The 21,405-nt window shown below is 42.3% G+C and overlaps 2 protein-coding genes across 4 annotated transcripts in view; one reads left to right on the plus strand and one right to left on the minus strand.

Moving 5' to 3' along the window:
• The first annotated feature begins 128 nt into the window (after positions 1 to 128).
• LOC123515449 (centromere protein I-like) lies at positions 129 to 17,421 on the plus strand. Of its 3 annotated transcripts, none has more exons than XM_045274034.1 (15): positions 129 to 557; positions 7,665 to 7,805; positions 8,982 to 9,082; positions 9,184 to 9,321; positions 9,536 to 9,663; positions 10,293 to 10,482; positions 10,828 to 10,937; positions 11,642 to 11,805; positions 12,823 to 12,983; positions 13,648 to 13,837; positions 14,005 to 14,159; positions 14,789 to 14,913; positions 15,468 to 15,606; positions 15,902 to 16,078; positions 16,522 to 17,421. In XM_045274034.1, the coding sequence occupies exons 3-15, from the start codon at positions 9,041 to 9,043 to the stop codon at positions 16,660 to 16,662; spliced, it is 1,860 nt and encodes a 619-aa protein (XP_045129969.1). In that variant the 5' UTR covers positions 129 to 557; positions 7,665 to 7,805; positions 8,982 to 9,040; the 3' UTR covers positions 16,663 to 17,421. The 3 variants fall into 3 exon arrangements, with proteins under 3 accessions (XP_045129969.1, XP_045129959.1, XP_045129978.1); XM_045274024.1 differs by lacking the exon at positions 129 to 557 and adding an exon at positions 4,844 to 4,984; XM_045274043.1 differs by lacking the exon at positions 129 to 557 and adding an exon at positions 4,860 to 4,977.
• A 57-nt stretch (positions 17,422 to 17,478) lies between these two features.
• Positions 17,479 to 21,405, minus strand: part of LOC123515465 (protein KTI12 homolog) — a 4,729-nt gene continuing 802 nt past the window's right edge. The window contains 6 exon segments of the mRNA XM_045274055.1: positions 17,479 to 18,129; positions 18,324 to 18,422; positions 18,628 to 18,758; positions 18,761 to 18,789; positions 19,224 to 19,400; positions 19,973 to 20,106. Coding sequence (XP_045129990.1) covers positions 18,004 to 18,129; positions 18,324 to 18,422; positions 18,628 to 18,758; positions 18,761 to 18,789; positions 19,224 to 19,400; positions 19,973 to 20,106 — 696 coding nt within the window. The 3' untranslated portion in view covers positions 17,479 to 18,003.

Below are 21,405 nucleotides of genomic sequence, written 5' to 3' on the forward strand. Positions count from 1 at the left end.
CTGTGTATGGGACACCTGCAACAGGGACCAGGGAGGACTTTTGGGTGGATACTATTACTATCTAGGGGAACAATAGATTAATAGACTTAAGAGTTGTATGTTATGATTGCATTGACACTGGAGAGGAGAACTTGGTGGGGGAGGAATTAGGAGGGGGCTCCCGATGTGGGGGAGGGTTTCCTCCTACCCCAACCCACCCTCAGAGACCGTTGTAGACTGATACATATAATATACACACAGGATACGATAACCAGCACCGTACTACAATATTTCTCTCTCTCTCTCTCTCTCTCTCTCTCTCTCTCTCTCTCTCTCTCTCTCTCTCTCTCTCTTTCCAGTCATCACACAGCCATACATGTTCAAAACTCATAAGCACACTCATCCACATCCAGAACCGACCTAAATACACCCAAACACATGCATACAAGTGACAAGTGTTGTCATTCTTGCAAATTGTAGCAGCACCAAGCAGCAAGACGAGTGAACCAGCAGTACCAGGAAAGTCAACATTGACTTCACCACAACCCTCCACAGTGCCTCACATCCATTTATTTAAGGTATTTTTAAGGCCCCGGACTGCCCGGCTGTTTGCTCCATCCTGTGGGGTTACAGTATTTTTTTCATATATTTCCCAACGATAATATTATGCTTCTATGGTATTTGTTCTATGGTTTCTATAAATACTTTGTTGCCTTTGAAATGTGTTCTGATCCTGTGTTCAGTAAATACGTAGTGTTAAGTGTTTTATGGTGTAACTACGGGCCATCTCAATGGTCAAAAAATTTTTACTTGGACTTTGAGTTTTTATCTCAAGCTATAACTGGATCTTTATGGTATCAAAGAATCACCTGTGCTCTTTTAAGTGTGAAATCAACCCATAGAGTCAAATATGTGGACTTTGAAATGGTGTTTAGTTCTGTTAAACATAAATTTAACTAGTGGGTCGTTATAGAATGCCTTAAAAGATCGTTCAGACTTGGTGAAATGTGATAAAATACCCACCTAGTGAAAATGGCTGAATTTTACAAGTTTTCAATCACTTTGGATTTAATGTTTTTATTTTACATAAGTATTTGTTCATTCGTTCACTTCTGGTTCTAGGTAAGTGTTGGATGCCTGAGAAGAGTTTATATGGTCTAATATATATATATATATATATATATATATATATATATATATATATATATATATATATATATATATATAAAGTATAGTGTTGAAATGGGTAGACGTTTTAGGAGTTTGATGAGTGAAAAATTTTATATATATATATATATATATATATATATATATATATATATATATATATTTTTTTTTTTTTTTTTTTTTACATACTTAATTGACACATTTCTTTAAAACTAAGTAGGCAGGAAATGTTTTGATGTTGTGGATAGTAGTTAAAGTATTTATGAAGTCATAAAATATTAAGCAGTTGTCTATAGCTTCGTTTTTTATATAGATAATTTTTTAAAATTATTTATGTAATTTAACTGAGTCACCTGCTGTTCCTGCTCTTTTGATGACGTCACAGCCATGGTGGTGACTCATCATAGCTCTGGGTTCGTCAATATTTTGCCTAATATCTAGTAATTTCTACGTGTTTCCGTGTTTCTAGGCTCAGGTGTATAGACTGAAGCAGTAGAAAGAAGAAAGAATAAATAAAGGAGGATGAAGAGGAAGAAGCAGCTAAGCCACAGGACTTGGTATCATCATACATACTATGAATAACACTTAGCAACTTACCATTAATATTATCCTCGACAAGCTTATACCACAATCCTTCTCTCCACACCGTATCAAAAGCTTTTCTATAATCTACAAATTAACCAAACAATTTCCTTTTCCTCCACTGAAGTAGATCAATGATACATTTAAACAAATATATGTGATCCAGAGTGGAATATTCCTGTCTAAATCCTGCCTGCGTTTCATGAATTATGTTAGTATCAGAATACTGTTTTAGTCGGTCGTTGAGAATTAATGCAGGTAAATAACTTTCCCATACAACTTAACAAAGTTATCCCCCTGTACTTGTTTGTATCTTTGATGTCTCCTTTGTTTTTTGTACAACGGCACTATTACCCCCAACCGTCCACTCCAAAGGAAATACACCTTCATTGAGAATCTTATTAAATAATTTTACATATAGAGGACAGTAAATCTTGGGTAAGTTTTATATATTCATTAATAAATTTATCAGAACCTGGTGATTAGTTGTTGTTACTCAGCTACATACATGTTTTTACCTCACAAGTGGTAATAGGACTGTTCAGTATAAGCGAATTATTCTCCCTGTCAGTGTCATGGTTAATACGATCATCCATTTCATTGTCATCATCAGTTAACGGCACTCTAAAGTGGTCGTAAAATGTGTTGAGTGAAAGTTCGCTCTCCTTATTGCCTTCCCCACCTTTTAATATCTCCCAATATGACTTTGCATTTTTGCTTTCCCTTTCTCTTAGTTTTGCTACTATAATTGAATTTTCTTTATTTTTCACCTTTTATTTAATTTTTATCATTTTTACTTTTCTCTTTCATAATATTATACGTGACAGTATTTCCATGTTTATTATGTGTATGTTTAGCTTTGTGATATTCCTTTCTAGCATTATAACATTGTCTTATTCAATCATGTTAGCATCATTGCTCTCTTTAATATATTTGCCTTTACTTTCTTGCTGGAATACCTTGAGAGCAGGTTCTGTTAACACTTGTTTTAATTGGTGGGTTATGTCCTCCACAGGTAATTGTTAATTGTCCACAAAGTCAAGCAGCTCATGCACTCTACTCACATCCACATTGCTCACATACTCATCTTTTCTCTCCTTTCTCCATTTCCCTGGTCTTACACTTGGTGTTACCTTCACTTTGCTACTCTCACTCCTTGTTTGCCTCACCACACATGATCAAACACGTACAGTTTGTAAGCCACAATGTGTGTGTGTGTGTGTGTGTGTGTGTGTGTGTGTGTATATATATATATATATATATATATATATATATATATATATATATATATATATATATATATATATATATATCAGAAAATAATGGCTCAAAGTCTAATACTTTAATTAAATGTTTTTACATGTTTAGCAATATTGCAAGTGCTTATTACATACAGTAAGTCCCCGCACTTGGCGAATTAATAAATCTGGCAAAACTACCGCCAAATGCGAATTTCGCCAGCACGAGTTCTTTATACAATAGAAATTGCCTAAAAACTGCCTCAATCAGTCTTTGGTCATTGCCAGAGTCCCTCTTTTGACCCGTTAAATGCCATCTTTCAAGCTGAAATAAAATCTTTTGCCTTCACATGTACACATGTACAAAACAGACCAATAAACAATACATAAAGCTAATAAGACATGATATAAAGGCTGTAACTCCCATTTCTCCACCCGTTTCCCTCACCCACTTTCGTCCTTGCTGCCACCACCATTGTCCTTACACCCACTGGTACCACCTGTTGCGCTGGTTGAGGCCATGTTGGCGGTAAATCGCCAGAATTCGTTCCACGCTAGCAGAACAGAGGATAGCACAAACAAAATGGCTGAATTGGAAACTCACACTGCGTTCTGATAGGTTTAGAGAAAGCCGCGTGGTTCGCCGTGCGTCCTCCCAGGTTTCAATTCAAATCGCCAAGCGTAGCACTCGGTCTGTTGGCCACCCTACCGCCAAAAGTGAATTTCGCCAAGTGCGGGGGCTTACTGTGGTCAATAGTTGTATTGTGGATAGTAGTACATTTTCCAGTCCCCATGTCATCACCAATCCGTCCATTAAATATTACTACATTGTCATTTTTGCACACTTCTACCATCTATAGCTACCGTAAGAACTTCTGTCAGGCGTACAATCTTCATTAGCTCTAGTCACTGGAACCCCTGCAGCAGTTAACACGCCACAAACATCTATTTCCGATGGTAGTTCGCTCCTTGCATCCTCGGCAGCTCGGGCGATGTCAGACGTGTGTAATTCACCTCGGTCGCCAGTCTTCCCCATTACGGAGCGAGCTGAGAGCTCATCTTCGAGTAGGACTAAGACCACATCAACACACAACACACCGGGAAAGCGAGGCCACAACCCCTCGAGTTACATCCCGTACCTATTTACTGCTAGGTGAACAGGGGCCACACATTAAGAGGCTTGCCCATTTACCTCGCCGCTTCCCGGGACTCGAACCCGGGCCCTCTCGATTGTGAGTCGAGCGTTTTAACCACTACACTACGCGGTGTGTGTGTGTGTGTGTGTGTGTAATTTACTACGGTCGTTTGCTGGTCATCCAGCCAGCCTTTCCCATTACGGAGCGAGCTCAGACCTCATAGACCGATCTTCGGGTAGGACTGAGACCACAACACACCACACACCGGGACAGCGAGGCCACAACCCTCGAGTTACATCCCGTACCTATTTACTGCTAGGTGAACAGGGGCCACACATTAAGAGGCTTGCCCATTTGCCTCGCCGCTTTCCGGGATTCGAACCCGGACTCTCTCGGTTGTGAGCCGAGCGTGCTAACCATTACACTACGCGGTGTGTGTGTGTGTGCGCTATTATATACATGCATAACTACATATGTACATACATGCGTTATATTATGAAGAATAAGAACAAGACAATAAGAATAGCCCACGCAAAATAATAAAAAAAAAAAAAATCGAGAAGAGTGAACCGAATATCAGACGAACCGAAACTGCCATTCCTCGATTCAAGAGAGAGTGAGTATATACATTAAAAAAAAAAAAAAAAAAAAAATAGCCGATTTTAAAGAAAGTTAAAATAAAAAAATGAAAATAAATCTAAAAAAAATAGCCTAATACCTAAACCAGGATGATGACCAAAAAAGAAAAAGAAAAAGAGAGAGAGAGAGAGAGAGAGAAGCGCGGTGAAGGATAAACAAGAGAGAGAGGGAACATTTGAACATTTAAGGCCGCAGACATGTCCCAGGAGGAGGTGGACAAAGCTGTGGACTTCCTGGTGAGAAGTGAGTGTATAGTGCAGCGTTTGTGTGTGAAATATTGGAGATCTGACATGTAGGAAGGGAGAAATAAGGGTGTGTATGGGTTTATGGGGTGTCAAGGTAGTGGTGGTGGTGGAGGTGGATGAGGGATATGGCTCTTGCTGGTGGGAAGTGGATATTTGGTGGATGATCTATGGGTGTCAAGGTACTGGTAGTGGTGGTGGAGGTGGATGAGGGATATAAATGGTCTTGCTGGTGGGAAGTGGATATTCGGTGGATGATCTATGGGCTAGTGTACAAATTGAGACTACATGGGATAGGGGGTAGGTTAGTTGACTGGATTAGTGAATGGCTTTCTGATAGGAAACAGAGAGTAGTATTAAATGGGGCAATGTCTGAGTGGAAGGAAGTGGTTAGTGGGGTACCCCAAGGATCAGTGCTAGGACCTCTTCTTTTCTTGGTGTACATTAATGATTTAGATATAGGAATTAGTAGCAAAGTATCAAAGTTTGCAGATGATACTAAGATAACATGTGCAGTACAGGGTGAAAAGGACAATTACAGAATACAACGAGACCTGGACAGGCTGATAGCATGGGCAGACAGGTGGCAGATGGAGTTTAATTCTAAAAAGTGTCAGGTTATGCATTTAGGTAAAGACAACACAAACTTTAACTATGAGATGGAGGGATGTTGGCTAGAGGCAGTAGAGGAAGGAAAGGATTTAGGAGTAGTGATAGACAGGACTATGAAATTTTCAAAGCAATGTTTAGAAGCAAGAAATAGGGCAAATAGGATCCTGGGTTTTATAAATAGAAATGTTAGTTATAAAAGTAAGGAAGTGGTGCGTAGCTTATATAATTCCTATGTTAGGCCCCATTTAGAGTATTGCATACAGGCCTGGTCACCCCACTATAGGCAGGATATCAACATGTTAGAAGCAGTTCAGAGAAGAGCAACTAGGATGATACCAGCTTTGAAGTGCCTGGAGTATAGAGATAGATTAAAGGCATTAAACATGTTTTCATTTGAGAAGAGATGTATAAGAGGGGATATGATAGAGTTATTTAAAATGTTCTCAGATACAAACTACATAGATGTGAGATCTTTCTTTACCTTAGAGGAGGGAAGTAGGACTAGAAAGCAAGGCTGCAGGTTAGATATAAGAAAATATTTCTTTAGTCATAGGGTGGTAGACTTCTGGAATGCATTGCCAGAGATGGTTGTAAATAGCACTAGTTTGACAATGTTTAAAAACAGATTAGATAAGCACTTAAATTTATTAGATTTATAATTATGTATAGCGCTGCATGATAGTTTTTATAAGAAATTTACTATAGTTAAACAAGACATGATCCCCATGTATGGGGATTACAGATTGTAGAGGAATTCGATGCAGGACTTAGCCCTGTTAATGGGCCAAATATTTAGAATTAGTATATAATGTATTGTGTACTTGTAAGTGTATCTTTAAGTACTGATGACGAGGTCGCTGTGCGACTGATACAGGATAACCTAGATGGGCCCTGGTGGCCCTTTGTTATCCTATTATTTATGTTATGTTATATTATGTGTCAAGGTACTGGTAGTGGTGGTGGTGGTGGTGGATGAGGGATATAAATGGGTCTTGCTGGTGGGAAGTGGATATTCGGTGGATGATCTATGGGTGTCAAGGTAGTGGTGGTGGTGGTGGACGAGGGATATAAATGGGTCTTGCTGGTGGGAAGTGGATATTCGGTGGATGATCTATGTATGGGTTAAGATAATGAGGAAGTTTGGAGGATAACCAGTGGAATGAGTGAGTTTTTAGTTATTTTATCCCATTTTTTCTCCACAGTGACATGTCTTGCCTTGTATTTGTTGATGTGAAAGTAACCAGCATGTAGGTAAATTTGAAGTTTGAACCAATATAGCCTATTTTATATTTCTTTTTCCCTCTGTCTATGTCTAACAAGCTTGGGGACTTCCTGGGAAACCAAACCTAACCTAAATTTTGTCCTGAACTTATTATTAATTTCCGATAGGGTGAAATAGGGTTAGAAATGCTCAGACCTAACCTAACCTAACCTAACCTAAATTCTGTCCTGAAGTTATTAATTTCGAAAGTGAGGTTAGAAGTGGTAGAAGTGTGATCTAGACCGTGAGAATGTGTACAGTTGCGTGTGGTGTACTGGTTCAAACTGCAATAATACCGCATTTATTTTACACGTGTGGTCATCTTGTCAAAGCCACAGTAGCGCAGTGCCACATGGGGAAATGCTCCAGTAAGTGTGTGTGTGTGTGTCACCCGTCACTCGAAAAATAGTTGAATGTTCCTGTGTTTTGCTTGCCGAGTACTGGGGGTAATTTTTACAAGTACACCAACAGCTCTCTTCTGGAGGAAATTAATGTTTTATGGTAGATTTCCACTGGTTACAAGTGAATATGCACTTCAATTCCGTCACTTTTTTTCTCTCTCTCTCCCCTCTCCCCCCATGTCTCTTACGGAAACATGATTTTGTGGTGAAACTTTTTTTTTTTTTTTTTTCTTCTGATATATTTTGACCAGTTTTGAATGAATTTGCAGTAACCTAACCTAACCTTGCTAATATACCCATTCCTTACCTCTCTCTCTCTCTCTCTCTCTCTCTCTCTCTCTCTCTCTCTCTCTCTCTCTCTCTCTCTCTCTCTCTCTCTCTCTCTCTCTCTCTCTCCCTCCCCCCAGATGTCAGCATCCGCCCAAGGGATCTCCCACAGACTGAGATCAAGGAGGCCATAGTGAAGCTGGAGGAGGAAGCATTGAGGGGCCTGCTACCTTCCACCATCCTCACTCTGGCGCAGAAAGTTATTTTTACCAACAGTTATGGTGAGTTGGTTGTTTGTGAGTTATAGTGAGTCTCTTGTCTGTCTGTCCGTCTGTTTGTTTGTCTGTCTGTCTTTAATTGAGTTTTTTTTTGTGTGTGTGTTTTGTCTGATAATGTGTTTTGGTTGTTTTGAGTGTGTGATGTCTTTGTCTGTCTGTCTGTCTGTCTTTAATTGAGGTTTTATGTGTTTTTGTCTAATAATGTGTGCTGGTTGGTTGATTTGAGTGTGTGATGTCTTGTGTTGTCTGTCTGTCTGTCTGAGTGTTTTTGTGTTTTGTTGAGTGATGTGTGCTGATTGGTTGTTTTGAGTGTGTGATGTCTTGTGTCTGTTATTCAATGTGTTTTATTTGTGTGTGTGTGTGTGTATGTTGTATCAGTGTAAATCATCACATATCCTTTCCTTGTCTTACTTGCATCACACACTCTTCCTTCATCACTAGTTATTCTGTCCAGCTCTATAATACAAGAGTTAACCAGTACTCTAAATCATTCACACCTTTCTCTGGTAAACTCTGGAACTCCCTGCCGGCTTCTGTATTTCCATCTTCCTACAACTTGACTTCTTTTAAGAGGGAGGTTTGAAGACATTTGTCCCTGGCTTTTGGCTGACTCTTCACCAATCTTATAGGGAACTTGCATCTTAAGTGGCCTTTTTTTTTTTTTTTTTTTTCATTCCTTGGCTAGTTTCCCCCTTGCATAAAAATGAATAAATAAAAAGATCACACCTCCCTCACACTCTTCCTTTTTCACACATGCCTTCCTTGTCTTACTTCCCACACACTCCTTCATCCCACATCCCTTCCTGCCTTACTCATGCCACACACCCTTCCTTCTCTTCATTTATCTTCAACTCAACCTCCCATTCACCACCATCACCAGTACCAGTAATACCTCACCACACATTCTCTCTTCACATTACCACCACCACACATCTATCTTCCATTCTAAAAGCCAATTTTCACCACAACAAGTAACAAGTAAATTTTCATCACAACTACTATGAAATCCATCACAAAGCACCATGACACACCACACCTCACCACACATCCTTTCATCATTTTACTACCACCATACATCTATCTTATATTCTACTAGCCAATTTTCACCACAATTCTGAGATCCGTCACAAAACACCACGACGCACCACAGCTCACTACAGGCTCCCATCACACCCCCAGACTCCATCACACGCCGGCGCCTCCTGTACTGCCTTATTCCGAAGGGGCAGGAGTTTCCCATGCAGGTTGTCCCACTAGCAGTATCATCTGCCTCTGTCAAGGTGAGAATGATGCTGGCCCCACTGCAATAACTAATGAAAATACTCCCAAACTCTCTGTAAACTCCCTCAACTCTCCCTCTATCATCTCTCTCTCTCTGCAGGATGTGAGCGTTCCTTGGCAGTATGCAGTGCTGTGCTGGCTGGAGGGAATGCTGGAGTTTGGCATCATTCAGTCCTCAGAGCCACTTATTCATATCTGCTACACGACTGTCTTCAACCTCCTAAGCTCTCTTACTCTGGTGTGTGGACCCCTTGTTATTGTGTGTGTGTGTGTGTGTGTGTGTGAAGTGATACATATTGTTCTTAAGATTTTGTATATTAACTGGAGAAACACTTAAGAACTAATCATCTTTGTGGTCTTGGAAAACAGTCACAGTGGGAGAACAGGGTTTCAGAATACAAGCCATTTTATCACCACTCCACCACTCCACTAACTCCTCCGTCCTTCCACAGAGCTCCATAGCCAGTCGCCTGCTGTACCACATGACAGTACGGCAGGATGTCACTCCAAACCGCGTGCAGGTCCTCTTGAAGTTACGACTCAAACCTGGCTTCAATATCCCTGCCTCCTTCGTGCTCAGGTGTGTGTGTGTGTGTGTGTAGGTGTAGGTGTAGGTGTAGGTGTGGGTGGGGCTAACTGGTAAAGATGTGTGTGTGTGTGAGTGTGTTTATGTAAGGCTGTGTTAGATGATGGATGTGTGTGTTTAGGTAACTGGAAAAGATGTGTGTGTGTGTGTGTGTGTGTGTGTGTGTGATATATAGCAGGTCATCTTACACTGTCCCCATGTCCATATTTTTATTCAGCTTTTTTTTGTTCATGAATATTCCTTGCACTGACATCATTCCCCTCCAACCTCCAGCTTCCAAACTCCTTCATGTCCCTTTTCTGTCTTTGCTTCCCTCCATGTCCTCTTAGTTCTGTATCAGTCCTCACAAACAGTCCTTCCCTCTCCTGTGCCTCCATCCCACTTAACACTCCTTCCTACACACTGCAATCTTGTCACTTGCTTCTGCTATCCTTCTGTTTATCATTGTTTTTACTCCTTCATTCTCTCTCTCCCATTTTTTTCCTCCTCAAAATTCTAATACCCCTTTCTAAACAAAACTTATTAATTGAGGTTAGGTTTCTCTTCTTTTATTGACACAAGAGGCAATAACTGTGACCATTCCAGTCCATCCCAGTCTGTTCCTTATCTCAAATTCCTGCCAGACTGTACAACCTCTTCCGGCCTGACCTGGTGACGGGGCAGCTGGCGGACAGAACAGTGGTGAAGCGTCTCCCGCCGGCACTGAAGACAAGGCTGCTGGAGGCGAGGATGAGGCTGCAGGGAGAGGCGGAGTACCTGGACACTGTGGAGGGCAAGGACAGGTTATGGCGTGATGGTGCCAAGCTGGAGAAGGTGTGTGGGTGTGTGTGGGGGGGATGGAGGTGTGTGGGTGTGTGTATGTGGGTAACTGGAAAAATGTGTGTGTATGTGTGTGTGTGTGCTTATGTAAGGCTGTGTTAGATTATGTGTGTGGTGTGTGTGTGTGTGTGTGTGTGTGTGTGCTTATGTAAGGCTGTGTTAGATTGTGTGTGTGGGTGTAGGTAACTGGAAAAGATATGTGTGTAAATGAGTGTGTTTATGTAAGGCTGTGTTAGAGTGTGTGTGTGTGTGTGTGTGTGTGTGTGTGTGTGTGTGTGTGTGTGTGTGTGTGTGTGTGTGTAGCCATTCCCACATCCCTGACATGTCCCTCCCTGACAGATGAACCTCCACCTGCGGAACACAGCGGTGCCTCTGCCTTACTTCAACATGTGCACTCTCACTGTGGAGGAGAAGAAGATGAGGCCTCTCTATGCAACCCAGTATCAGAGGTGAGGAGAGACAGAGGAACCAGGCATTGAAGGAGAGAGAGAGAGAGAGAGAGAGAGAGAGAGAGAGAGAGAGAGGAAGGAAGGAAGGAGAGAAGAGAAAGAGAAGGAGAGAGGTTGACCAAGAGAGGAATAAAGGAAAGGAGAAGAGTGAGGAGAGAGAGAGAGAGAGACACGAAGGAAAGAGGTTGACTAAGAGAGGAATAGAGGAAAGAAGAAGAGTGAGGAGAGAGGGAGAGAGATGAAGGAAGAGGTTGATAAAGAGAGAAATAGAGGAAAGGGAAGAGAATGAGGAAAGAAATAAGATAGTGATGAAGAAAAGAAATAGAAAGTAAAGGAAAGTGATTAAGAAAGGAAATGTAAGGAGAGGGAAACAAAGAGAAGGTTTGAGGAATAAAAAGAAAATGGGATAAAGGAAGAAAGGACGGAATGATTAGGAGATAGAGAAGAGAGAAAGAAGTAATGGATAAAAAAAAGGATGAGGAAAGGAACTGTGTCTCTCTATCCCTCCATTCCTCCCTCTCTCCTTCCATGCCTTTAATTAACAAGCAACACCTAGCCCAGTGTGTGTGTGTGTGTGTGTGTACATCTACTAATTTTTTGTGTGTGTGTGTATGTATGCATTTACTAACTCTTCATGTGTGTGTGTGTGTGTGTGTATGTGTGTGTACATCTACTAACTCTTCATGTGTTTGTGTGTGCATCAGTTTTTCAGAGATGGTGCGAGGCATGAGTGAGTGGGAGAGGTGGGTGTGGCCAAGCAACCCCGCCGCACACCTGGCCTGCCCTCTGGTGGTGCCTCTCTTCCGAGCTCACCAAGTACAAGTGCAGGTCGGCCTCACCAACTGGCTGGAAGTGGCGCTTAGGACAGGTGTGTTCGTTGCTGTCCAGGTGTATAGTAGTAGTAGTAGTAGTAGTAGTAAGTAGGAGTTTCAAGACATGTATCCCAGACTTGGCTAACTGTACTAATCTTTTAGGGAACTGGCAATCAAGTGGCCCTTTTTTTTTTTTTTTTTTTTTTTTTTTTTTTTCCTTGACCAGCTTCCCCTCTTCCAAAAAAAAATAAAAAGTAGTAGTGGTAGTTGTTGTTAGTAGTAGTAGTAGTAGTAGTAGTAGTTGTTGCTGTTTTTGTTGTTGTATTATGCAATTTTTTACAGTATTGTGTATGGCGTGTCTATTACAGATTTATGTTGCAGTTAGGTTAGGTTAGTGTTAGGCAATAATAAGTTACATATGGTTGTGTTAGGTTTGGTTAGGTTAGGTTAGTGATAGGCATTGCTAAGCTAGGTTAGGTTAGGTTAGGTTAAGTTAAGTGGTAGGCGATGATGTTACATGTGATTGTGTTAATGTTTTATGTAGAGTATCAAAAGTCAGTGATGTGATTCGTGTCAGGTTAGGTTAGGTTAGGGTAAACTTGGTGATGTTAACCCCTTCAGTTCTGGGACACATTTTTACCTTCAGATTTGTGTACCATTAAACCATTTTATTGACATTAGGAAGGGTCTATGGAGGTCAGAAGATTAATGGCCACAGTCTTCACTATTTTAGCCCCTTCAGTACTGGGACACATTTTGAGATTTGATTAGACCATTTTATTGACATTAGGAAGGGTCTATGGAGGTCAGAAGATTAGTGGCCTCAGTCTTCACTATTATAACCCCTTCAGTACTGGGACAGATTTTGAGATTTGATTAGACCATTTTATTGACATTAGGAAGGGTCTATGGAGGTCAGAAGATTAATGGCCACTGTCTTCACTATTTTAATCTGCCACATGAGTTTCAGTTGTATAAGATCACCAAATAGTAACCAGAGTGAATATGGAAACACATCCTGATATTGAAAGGATGAAGTGAGTAATGGCATGTGTGTGTGTATGTGTGTGCAGAGTTGGTGGAGGGCATCGGTGCACCCAGCAAGGAGAGACAAGACAGCCTGCTCAACACCGCCCATGAGTTGTGTTTCAGCCACGCCGCCTCCCTGCCTGTCATCAGCAACTTTCTGCTGGAACTCATGCCAGTCTGGAACCACAGCGACAACTTCAAGAAGGTGAGGCACTGCAACACCCAGCACACCCTCCTGAGACCACCACAACTCGCAAGCACACCCTGACACACTGACACACCCTTCAAACACCATCCCAACACTCAAGCACATCCTGACACACCCCTCCAGATACTACAACACTAACCACCCTCCAGACACCACCCCAACACACAAGCACACCCTGATACATCCTTCAGACATTGTCCAAACACTCCCTGACACCCTGACACACCTTCCAGACACCACAACAACACTCAAGCACACCCTGACACCTCATACACCACCTAAACACTCAGAGCACACCTTGACACCCTGACACACCCTCCAGACACTACCTGATACCCTGACAAACTCCCAACATACCTTGACACACCTTCACATCTTCCAAACACTTCATACAACATCCTGACACACCCTGACACTCTTTTAACATACCTTGACACACCTTCACATCTTCCAAACACCTCATAGACACCCTGACACACTCTGACACTCTTTTAACATACCTTGACATACCTTCACATCTTCCAAACACCTCATATGACACTCTGACACACTCCTGAGACACACAGACACCTTAACACACCCTGACACCCCTTCACAAACACCTCTCACACCTCACCACCACCCAGACACCCCCCTAACTCACCCCACAATCTTCCTGTAGGTGGTGAGACTGCTGGAGTTCGTTGGCTTCACCTCCACGGCCAACCTGTCTCCTTCGGTGCTGCGGGTGGTGGAGCAGCTCATGCTATCCCAGCCGCTCATTGTCTGGTGTCGCGTGGTGGAGTCCGTCACTGCCATGGTGTGTCGCTGGCTCATCACCGAACACCAGGAAAGGACCAGTGGCTCATCAGGTTCGTGGTGTGAGTGATGTGTGTGGAGTGTGGTGTGTCGCTGGGTCATCACCAAACACCAGAAAAAGACCAGTGGTGCACCAGGTTTGTGGATTAGTGTGAGTGGAATGTTGTGTGGAGTTTAGTAGGTGATCTGCTCTCTAAACCACCCACAATGCACCACACAGATGGACATGACTGGCCACAGCAAGAGGAGTACAGTAGCGCACTCACTGGGGCCTGGTTCGTCACAAAGAGGCTGGAGAGAATGTTCCTGTTTGGTGTGCTTGAGTATGAATCCCATCCACTTGTCATCCACCACATCCTTGACTACTATACCCAGGTGAGTGCAGGGGTGGAGGGGAGCTGTGTTTTGTTCATGAGTGTGTAAGAGCAGAGTTGAAAGAGTTAGGAATGAGTGAGGGTGTGCAAGAGGAGGAAGAATGAAGAATGAAAGATGATAGAGAGGAAAGACTTTGAACATGAAGGGAGGGAAGCTGTGTTTTGTTCATGAGTATGCAAGAGGAGAGCTGAAAAAGTAAGGAATGATAGAGAGGGTGTGGAAGAGGAGAGTTGAAAGAGTAAGGAATGATAGAGAGGGTGTGGAAGAGGAGAGTTGAAAGAGTAAGGAATGATAGAGAGGGTGTGGAAGAGGAGAGTTGAAAGAGTAAGGAATGATAGTGAGAGTGTGCAAGAGCAGAGTTGAAAGAGTTAGGAATGATAGTGAGGGAATCAGGAGGAAGAACAGTGAGGAATGAAAAATGAGAGCGGAAAGACTTTGAATATGAAAAACAGAGAGAGAAAGAGAGAATTTGTGTATATATAAATAAGGCAGAAATATGAGAAACGAAAAAAATTAAAGAGAGAAGACTTAGAACATGAAAAGTAGAGAATGAGAAAGAGGATTTGTGTACATATACTCAAAATGCTATATATTAATTCTCTCTGTTGGCCGACCTTTCCCATGGGCAGGTGGACATGTACTGCGAGGAGCTGAACCTTCCTATGTCAGTGTATCCTCCACCCATCCTGACCTTGAACATTGTGGGTAACTCTGACCTTGCACTGACACATCGCCTGGGTCACATCCTTGCTAGGTGGGTCAGCAGGGGGTTGCTCTCCTCCCCCCCTTCTCTCTCTCTCTCTTTCTCTTTCTCTTTTTCTTTTTCTTTCTCATTCTTCCTTCTCCTTCTCTCTTTCTCTTCTCCCTCCTTCTCTTTGTCCTTCTCCTTTTCCTTCTCTTTCCCCTTTCTCTTTCTTCCTTTCTCCCTTCTTCTTCCTTCTCTTCCTCTTTCTCTTTTTCCTTTTATTTCTTACTTCTCTTTTTATCCTTCCCTCTTTCTCCTTCTCCTTCTCTTTCTCCTAACACCACTTCATTGTACCTCCCATTCTTCACTATTTTCCTAATTTACCATGATAGACACGCATTAAAACACCCCCTTTGAAACACCTGAAATGCCTGAAACACTCAAAACACATTGTACCTCAGTGTTGATATAGTGTTGATAACAGATCCACCACTTCTTTGCATGTATTCCTAGCGTAACCTCATTTTTATCCACTTATTTATCCCACGTCACTATTTTGTTTCCCTGTAATCCACCACCACCACCACCACCACCACCCACCTATTCTTCCATGGTTCCTGCAGGGTGAAGGATCGACTGGCAACCCTGACAAAGATGAATGAGGAGGGATGTGAGGAGCAGATTCTGATTTTGTGTCTACAGGGAACGAGTGAAGTCAATGAAAGCGTGTTTATCTTCATTTCTGGGCTTCTAGAGGGCACGGTAAGAGAGAGAGAGAGGGAGTTGGTAGAGGGAGGCAGAGAGAGGAGGTAGAGGAAGGTAGAGAGAGAGAGAGAGGAGAGAGAGGCAGACAAGGAGAGTAGAGAAGGAGGCAGAGGAAGAGGTAAAAGAAGGGAGAGAGAGAGAATTTGTGTGTGTGTGAGAGAGAGAGAGAGAGAGAGAGGGGTTTATGGGTGTACAAGAGAGAAAGAATGTGTGTAAATAAGGAAATGAGAGAGAGAGAAAGAAGAAAAAATCATTCAACACCTGACACATTTCACACCCGACTCACCCACAGGCCCTCTCGAAATTCTGGGAGAAGAGTCTTGATAAATTCTACCCGTTTGAGCATCTGAAAAAATTGAGGGCAAGGAAACATATTGGAAAGTTTGCCTCAGTCACCCACGCTCTGCCCTTCCTCCCTTTCGTTGGCAAGGCGCTGACTGAGATGGACAGGGAATGGACACAGGCTGAGGTGAGAGTAGTAGTAGTAGTAGTAGTAGTAGTGATGGTGGTAGTACTGTTTAGAAGCATTAGTGAGTGGTGTAATATGATGTGTTTTTGAGGCTTCATTTTGTAGTGTGTGTTTGTGTGGTTCTAGTGATAGATTAGCAGGGAAGCTTCAGAACCTCACTAGTTATTTCTGTAGCCTTGGAAAATAGTTGTAGAGAGAGAGAGAGAGAGAGAGGATCAGGAAATGGAAGGAGAAAAGGAAATGAAATGAGGAAGATAATAACAGCAAAAGAGAGAGAGAATCAGGAAATGGAAAGAAGAAAGGGAAGTTACATGAGGAAGATGAGAGAGAGAGAGAAAGAGAGAGCGAGCATAACCTTTTAGACTAAGGACACACAACCATCCACCTGCAACATACTAAATCATTCCTCCCCTCCCTCCATGCCCTCCCTCCCTCCGGTCCAGTTTAAGAAGGTGAGGGCTGACGTGCTGGCCGATCTGAGTGCCGCTGGACTGACAGGCATTGAGGCGTGCCACAAAGCGTACTCAGCAGAAGTGAAGCAGGAGGAAGTGGAAGGCACACAGAGAGAGCAGAGTGTGGCATGAGTGGAGATAAAGATGAAGTAAAAGTTTTTGTTTGTAAGGATGAAGTTTTTAGTTTCTGCAGATATTGTTAGCTAGAAAGTTTGTGTTTTATTGATTTTATTATTTTATGGATGTGCGTTTAACCCTTAACACTACAAATCTTGAGGGATAAAAAAACCTTATGTTATTTTTTTATGCCGGCACAAATTTTGAGGAATTAAAAACCGTATGTTGCACAGATTTTAATTATTCAGTGTTTGAGGTTCTTCTCTTCATGAATTAAGAGAAAATAAGTCACATATTTGTACAAACATGCAAAATTCATCATTAGCTCCCTGTGTTGTATATTATGAGGTGGGGCACATGCTGTCCCACCAGGCAACTTGTGATGAATTTGCTTGAAACACTCTCTCTCTCTCTCTCTCTCTCTCTCTCTCTCTCTCTCTCTCTCTCTCTCTCTCTCTCTCTCTCTCTCTCTCTCTCTCTCTCTCTCTCTCTCATGCTAAACAAAGAAATAGAGTTTTCATTTAACATTTCAGATTTATTTCCTTTAGATCATCAATTTTATCTTTCTTTTAGTTTCCTTTAAAATTGTGTAGCGGTCGTACAATTTATTTATTTTGACCACTAGCAGGGAAACAATGTAGAGGTTAAGAAAATTTTTATACATTTGTGCCTTGAAGGAGGAGAAACCTTTATTGTGTGAGGCAATATTGCTCTGGTACTCTTAAAGGCGCCAACCACAGTGTGTCTTGGCGGTCAATAATATCTTTTGTACTACCCATGTTTCCTTCCCCTTCGTATCCCTAAGATAGAGTGATGGTGGTGGTGGTGGTGGTGGTGGTGGGGGTAGTGATGGTTTTTGTGGTGGTGGTGGTGGTGGTACAAACGTTACTAACACCTCTTAAGTCTTGTCACAGCTCTTGTTTCTCTCACACACAGCCTTGTAATAGCAAATGGCAATGTTTACTGTGTCTTGTCATGCTGCACATTACCTCACTAAACACCTGTCACTCTAACCCTCTATTCCACACACACACACACACACACACACACACACACACACACACCAACTAGATAATGTTTATTTTGTGGTTTGTCATGCTTACCACATTATCTCACTCCACACATCACATCTAACACTCCTCTATTCCATCCTTTCACAGTCTTCCACTTGACCTCACATCTCCACACAGTGTTTACTTCCACACATACACACACACACTCCATTCATCCATTTTTTCCTCTTCACCTGAACATTCACATCAGATACACATGCCTCTTAGATTTCACATTTCTCATAATCCACACATTTCATCCACACCCGTATACAGTAATAACAACAAGTGGTGGTTGTGGTGGTTAGGCTAAAGTACTGTTGAGATATTGGACGAAGAGTAGCATTATCTTCTGCCGATCTTCTACAGGGTGCATCTTACTGTAGGTGATAAACTGTCGCCGTGCCCTGGCCAGCTCACCGAGGGTTACCTGTAGACACACACACACAGCATTATCATCATTACTGCACCTTGTGGAAGTATCATTATCAATACCATCATTATTTCACCTAACATTTTTTACTTCATACATTGAGCTGCTGTGGAAATCATAATCATTATCATAAACGTCATTATTTCATGCTGTGGAGCCACCTGTGTGTGTGTGTGGCCAGTTGTACTAACCTTACGGCCCAGACACACAGCCTCCTCCACCCCTGGCACTCTGATGGCCTCTCCTGCTGTGGCTGTCTTCTGTGCTGTCATTATGCTGCTGGTCACTTCCTGAGAGAGAGAGACAGAGAGACACAGAGTTTAGAGCGAGTTTTGTGTCTCAATTTTGTCCTGAAGGAATGTAGGTCTTTTGAGAGAGAGAGAGAGAGAGAGAGAGAGAATGTATGAGTTTTTCCTAGCAACTGAATTTGTCAAACTTAAGGAAAGAGTTTTTTTTTTTTTTTTTTTGTGTGTGTGTGTGTGTGTGTGTGTTTACCTGCGTTGATTTGTCCAGCTCGTAGAGGAAGTTGGTGGATGAAAGCGGCTGTGTTTGGGTGGACTGGTTTGGGGGCGGTGGTTTGGTGAGGAAGAGCGCTGCGTAGATGTCCTCAAAGGGTGGCGTGTCCCAGGCAGCACGGTGAACATTGGGGCGTCCCACCTGCACCACACACACACACACACCACATCAGATTACCTCTCACCACTGCCACACACACCACACCACACCATACACCTTACATTACCACCTCATTTCACTGCCACACACCACATCACCTCACCTCACCTCACCTCACCTCACTTCACTTCACTGTCACGCATGCTACACACACCTCACTCCACCTCCACACACACACACACCATATGTTGCTTAGTACCTTCTCTACTTCTCTCATCACCAGTAACATTACGTGTCACTTATCGAGTTCAAGTTTGTATATGATGTCTCTCTCTCTCTCTCTCTCTTATGTAACTATTCGTATATATTCCTGTGACTTCCTTTTCCCTCTATGTGTGTGTTTTCTCTCTAGACATATACCCATTCAGTAACTTATCTCCTAAACTTCCCATCTTACCTGCACCACCTCCCATTACCTGTTGGTGCTGTTGGGAGCCTCATAGCGAAGCACCAAGCCATCAAACACCTCCCTCTGATACTGCTCCCCCTCAGGTCTCTCCAGGTTCCAGCCCCATGCCTCCTCTATCGCCACGGGACACTGCACCAGGCACTGTGTTGTGTTGTACTGCTTGCTGGCACAGTACAGCTCATACCTAGGGTAATATGTGGTTTTATCAAGGTGCTTTTCATAGGCTGTACCCTGCATGTCTTGGTCTCACTGACAGAGGTGCAGGGTCGGGAACGATCTCATTGTGAAGGGGCAGGGGTGAGCTAGTGTGCTGTGGTGTCAGGATTGGAGGAGGTGCAGGGTAGGGGACGGTTTCATTTTGAAGGGGCAGGAAGGGTGGTGGGCCAGTGTGCTTGTGGGGCCTTGCTGTGGTGTGCCAAGGCTCCTCAGAAGTAGTAGAGAACTCCAGGAGATTGTTCCTCTCCACGATGGGCTGATGAGCTTACAATGTGTGTGGGGGGGGCTAGCCTGGGCTGTTCCTGTGTGGGATTGCTAGCCTGGTAAAGACAGATTGACAGTTTCTTGTGTAGAGACCAGCTTAGCATACCAAGAGGGATAAAGAAGCAACACTGTACAGCTTGGGAGAAAATAAGTCAACATTTCACTAAACACAGGAGGAGGAGGAGGAGGAGGAGGAGGGATATACATTTACAACTTTCTTCATATTATCCACTCTCTCTCTCTCTCTCTCTCTCTCTCTCTCTCTCTCTCTCTCACCGGAAGCCCTTGATGTAGTTAGCAGCATCGAGGATCACCACGTCGTCCTTGTTCAGTGTCCGCAGCACTTCAGCCTTCAGCCTCCCACGGATCTCCTTCTCCTGCTGAGAGTCACTGAACACTCCATTCTTGTCCTGGGTGAAATTAATCCCTTTAGTACCGAGATGCATTTTTGTCTGAGTTTTTGGTGTGATTAGATGATTTTATTTATATCAGGAAGGGTCTATGGAGGTCAGAAGATTAATGGCCACAGTCTTCACTATTTTAATCCCCACACATGATACTGAAGCTGTAATAAAATTGACAAATAGTAACCAGAATGAATATGGAGATGTGTTTTTTTTTAGGGCCTTTTGAGACAGTTTGTCATGTTTTTTAAGGCATTTTAAGACAGTTTGGCATGTTTTTTACGGCATTTTAAGACAGTTTGGCATGTTTTTTACGGCATTTTAAGACAGTTTGGCATGTTTTTTACGGCATTTTAATACAGTTTGGCATGTTTTTTACGGCATTTTAAGACAGTTTGGCTACCATATGACCATTTTATCGACATTAGGAAGGGTCTATGGAGGTCAGAAGATTAATGGCCTCAGTCTTCACTATTTTAATCCCCACACAAGATTTTGAAGCTGTACAAAATCGCCAAATACTAACGAGAATGAATATGGAGACTATTTTTTAGAGCATTTTGAGATAGTTTGGCATGTTTTTTAGGGCATTTGAAGACAGTTTGGCTACCATATGACCATTTTATCGACATTAGGAAGGGTCTATGGAGGTCAGAAGATTAATAGCCACAGTCTTCACTATTTTAATCCCCACACAAGTTTCTGAAGCTGAACAAAATCACTAAGTAACCAGAATGAATAAGGAAATGTGTTCTGGTACTGAAGGAGTTAATGACAGACAGTAGTACAATTTGGCTTCTTTCAAGAGGAGGTTTCAAGACAACTGTCCCTTTATTTTGCCTAATCCTCTAACCTGTAAGGGAACTGGCAAATAAGTGGGCCTATTTTCTATATTTTCTGTTGCCCTTAGCCAGTTTTACCTCTTACATTATAAAGAAAAATACTATCAATAAAAATAATGACTGATATTAGTATTAAGCCATCTATGAAAATAATGCTAGTTGTGGTAACCTATCTTATCTGTCAAAACAATGATAGCAGTAGCAATCTATCTGTATAAGTAATGGTGGACAGTAGGAATGAAAATATGATGACCCAGATTAACCTAACCTAATCACGCCATTGGTCAGAGGATATGTCAGCAGTGTGTCGCCTCAACTAGATGACATTAGCTAGGTTAGGTTAGGTTAAAGTTTGGATTAGGCTAGTTTTGGTTATATTTCCATTCCCACGTCACGTCAAGTGAGTTAATGAGCCGGGAAATGAGGAGAGCTGAAGGGATGACTTTATTAAGATAGTGCTAGT

Source organism: Portunus trituberculatus, chromosome 5 (assembly GCF_017591435.1).
Source record: "Portunus trituberculatus isolate SZX2019 chromosome 5, ASM1759143v1, whole genome shotgun sequence".
Classification (NCBI taxonomy): domain Eukaryota; kingdom Metazoa; phylum Arthropoda; class Malacostraca; order Decapoda; family Portunidae; genus Portunus; species Portunus trituberculatus.

Coding starts and splice junctions, on each gene's coding strand:
- LOC123515449 (XM_045274024.1), top strand. CDS start 4,939: ATGTCCCAGGAGGAGGTGGACAAAGCTGTGGACTTCCTGGTGAGAA. Junction 9,664..10,292: donor CCTGCCTCCTTCGTGCTCAG/GTGTGTGTGTGT, acceptor AATTCCTGCCAG/ACTGTACAACCTCTTCCGGC. Junction 14,914..15,467: donor CTGGGTCACATCCTTGCTAG/GTGGGTCAGCAG, acceptor TGGTTCCTGCAG/GGTGAAGGATCGACTGGCAA.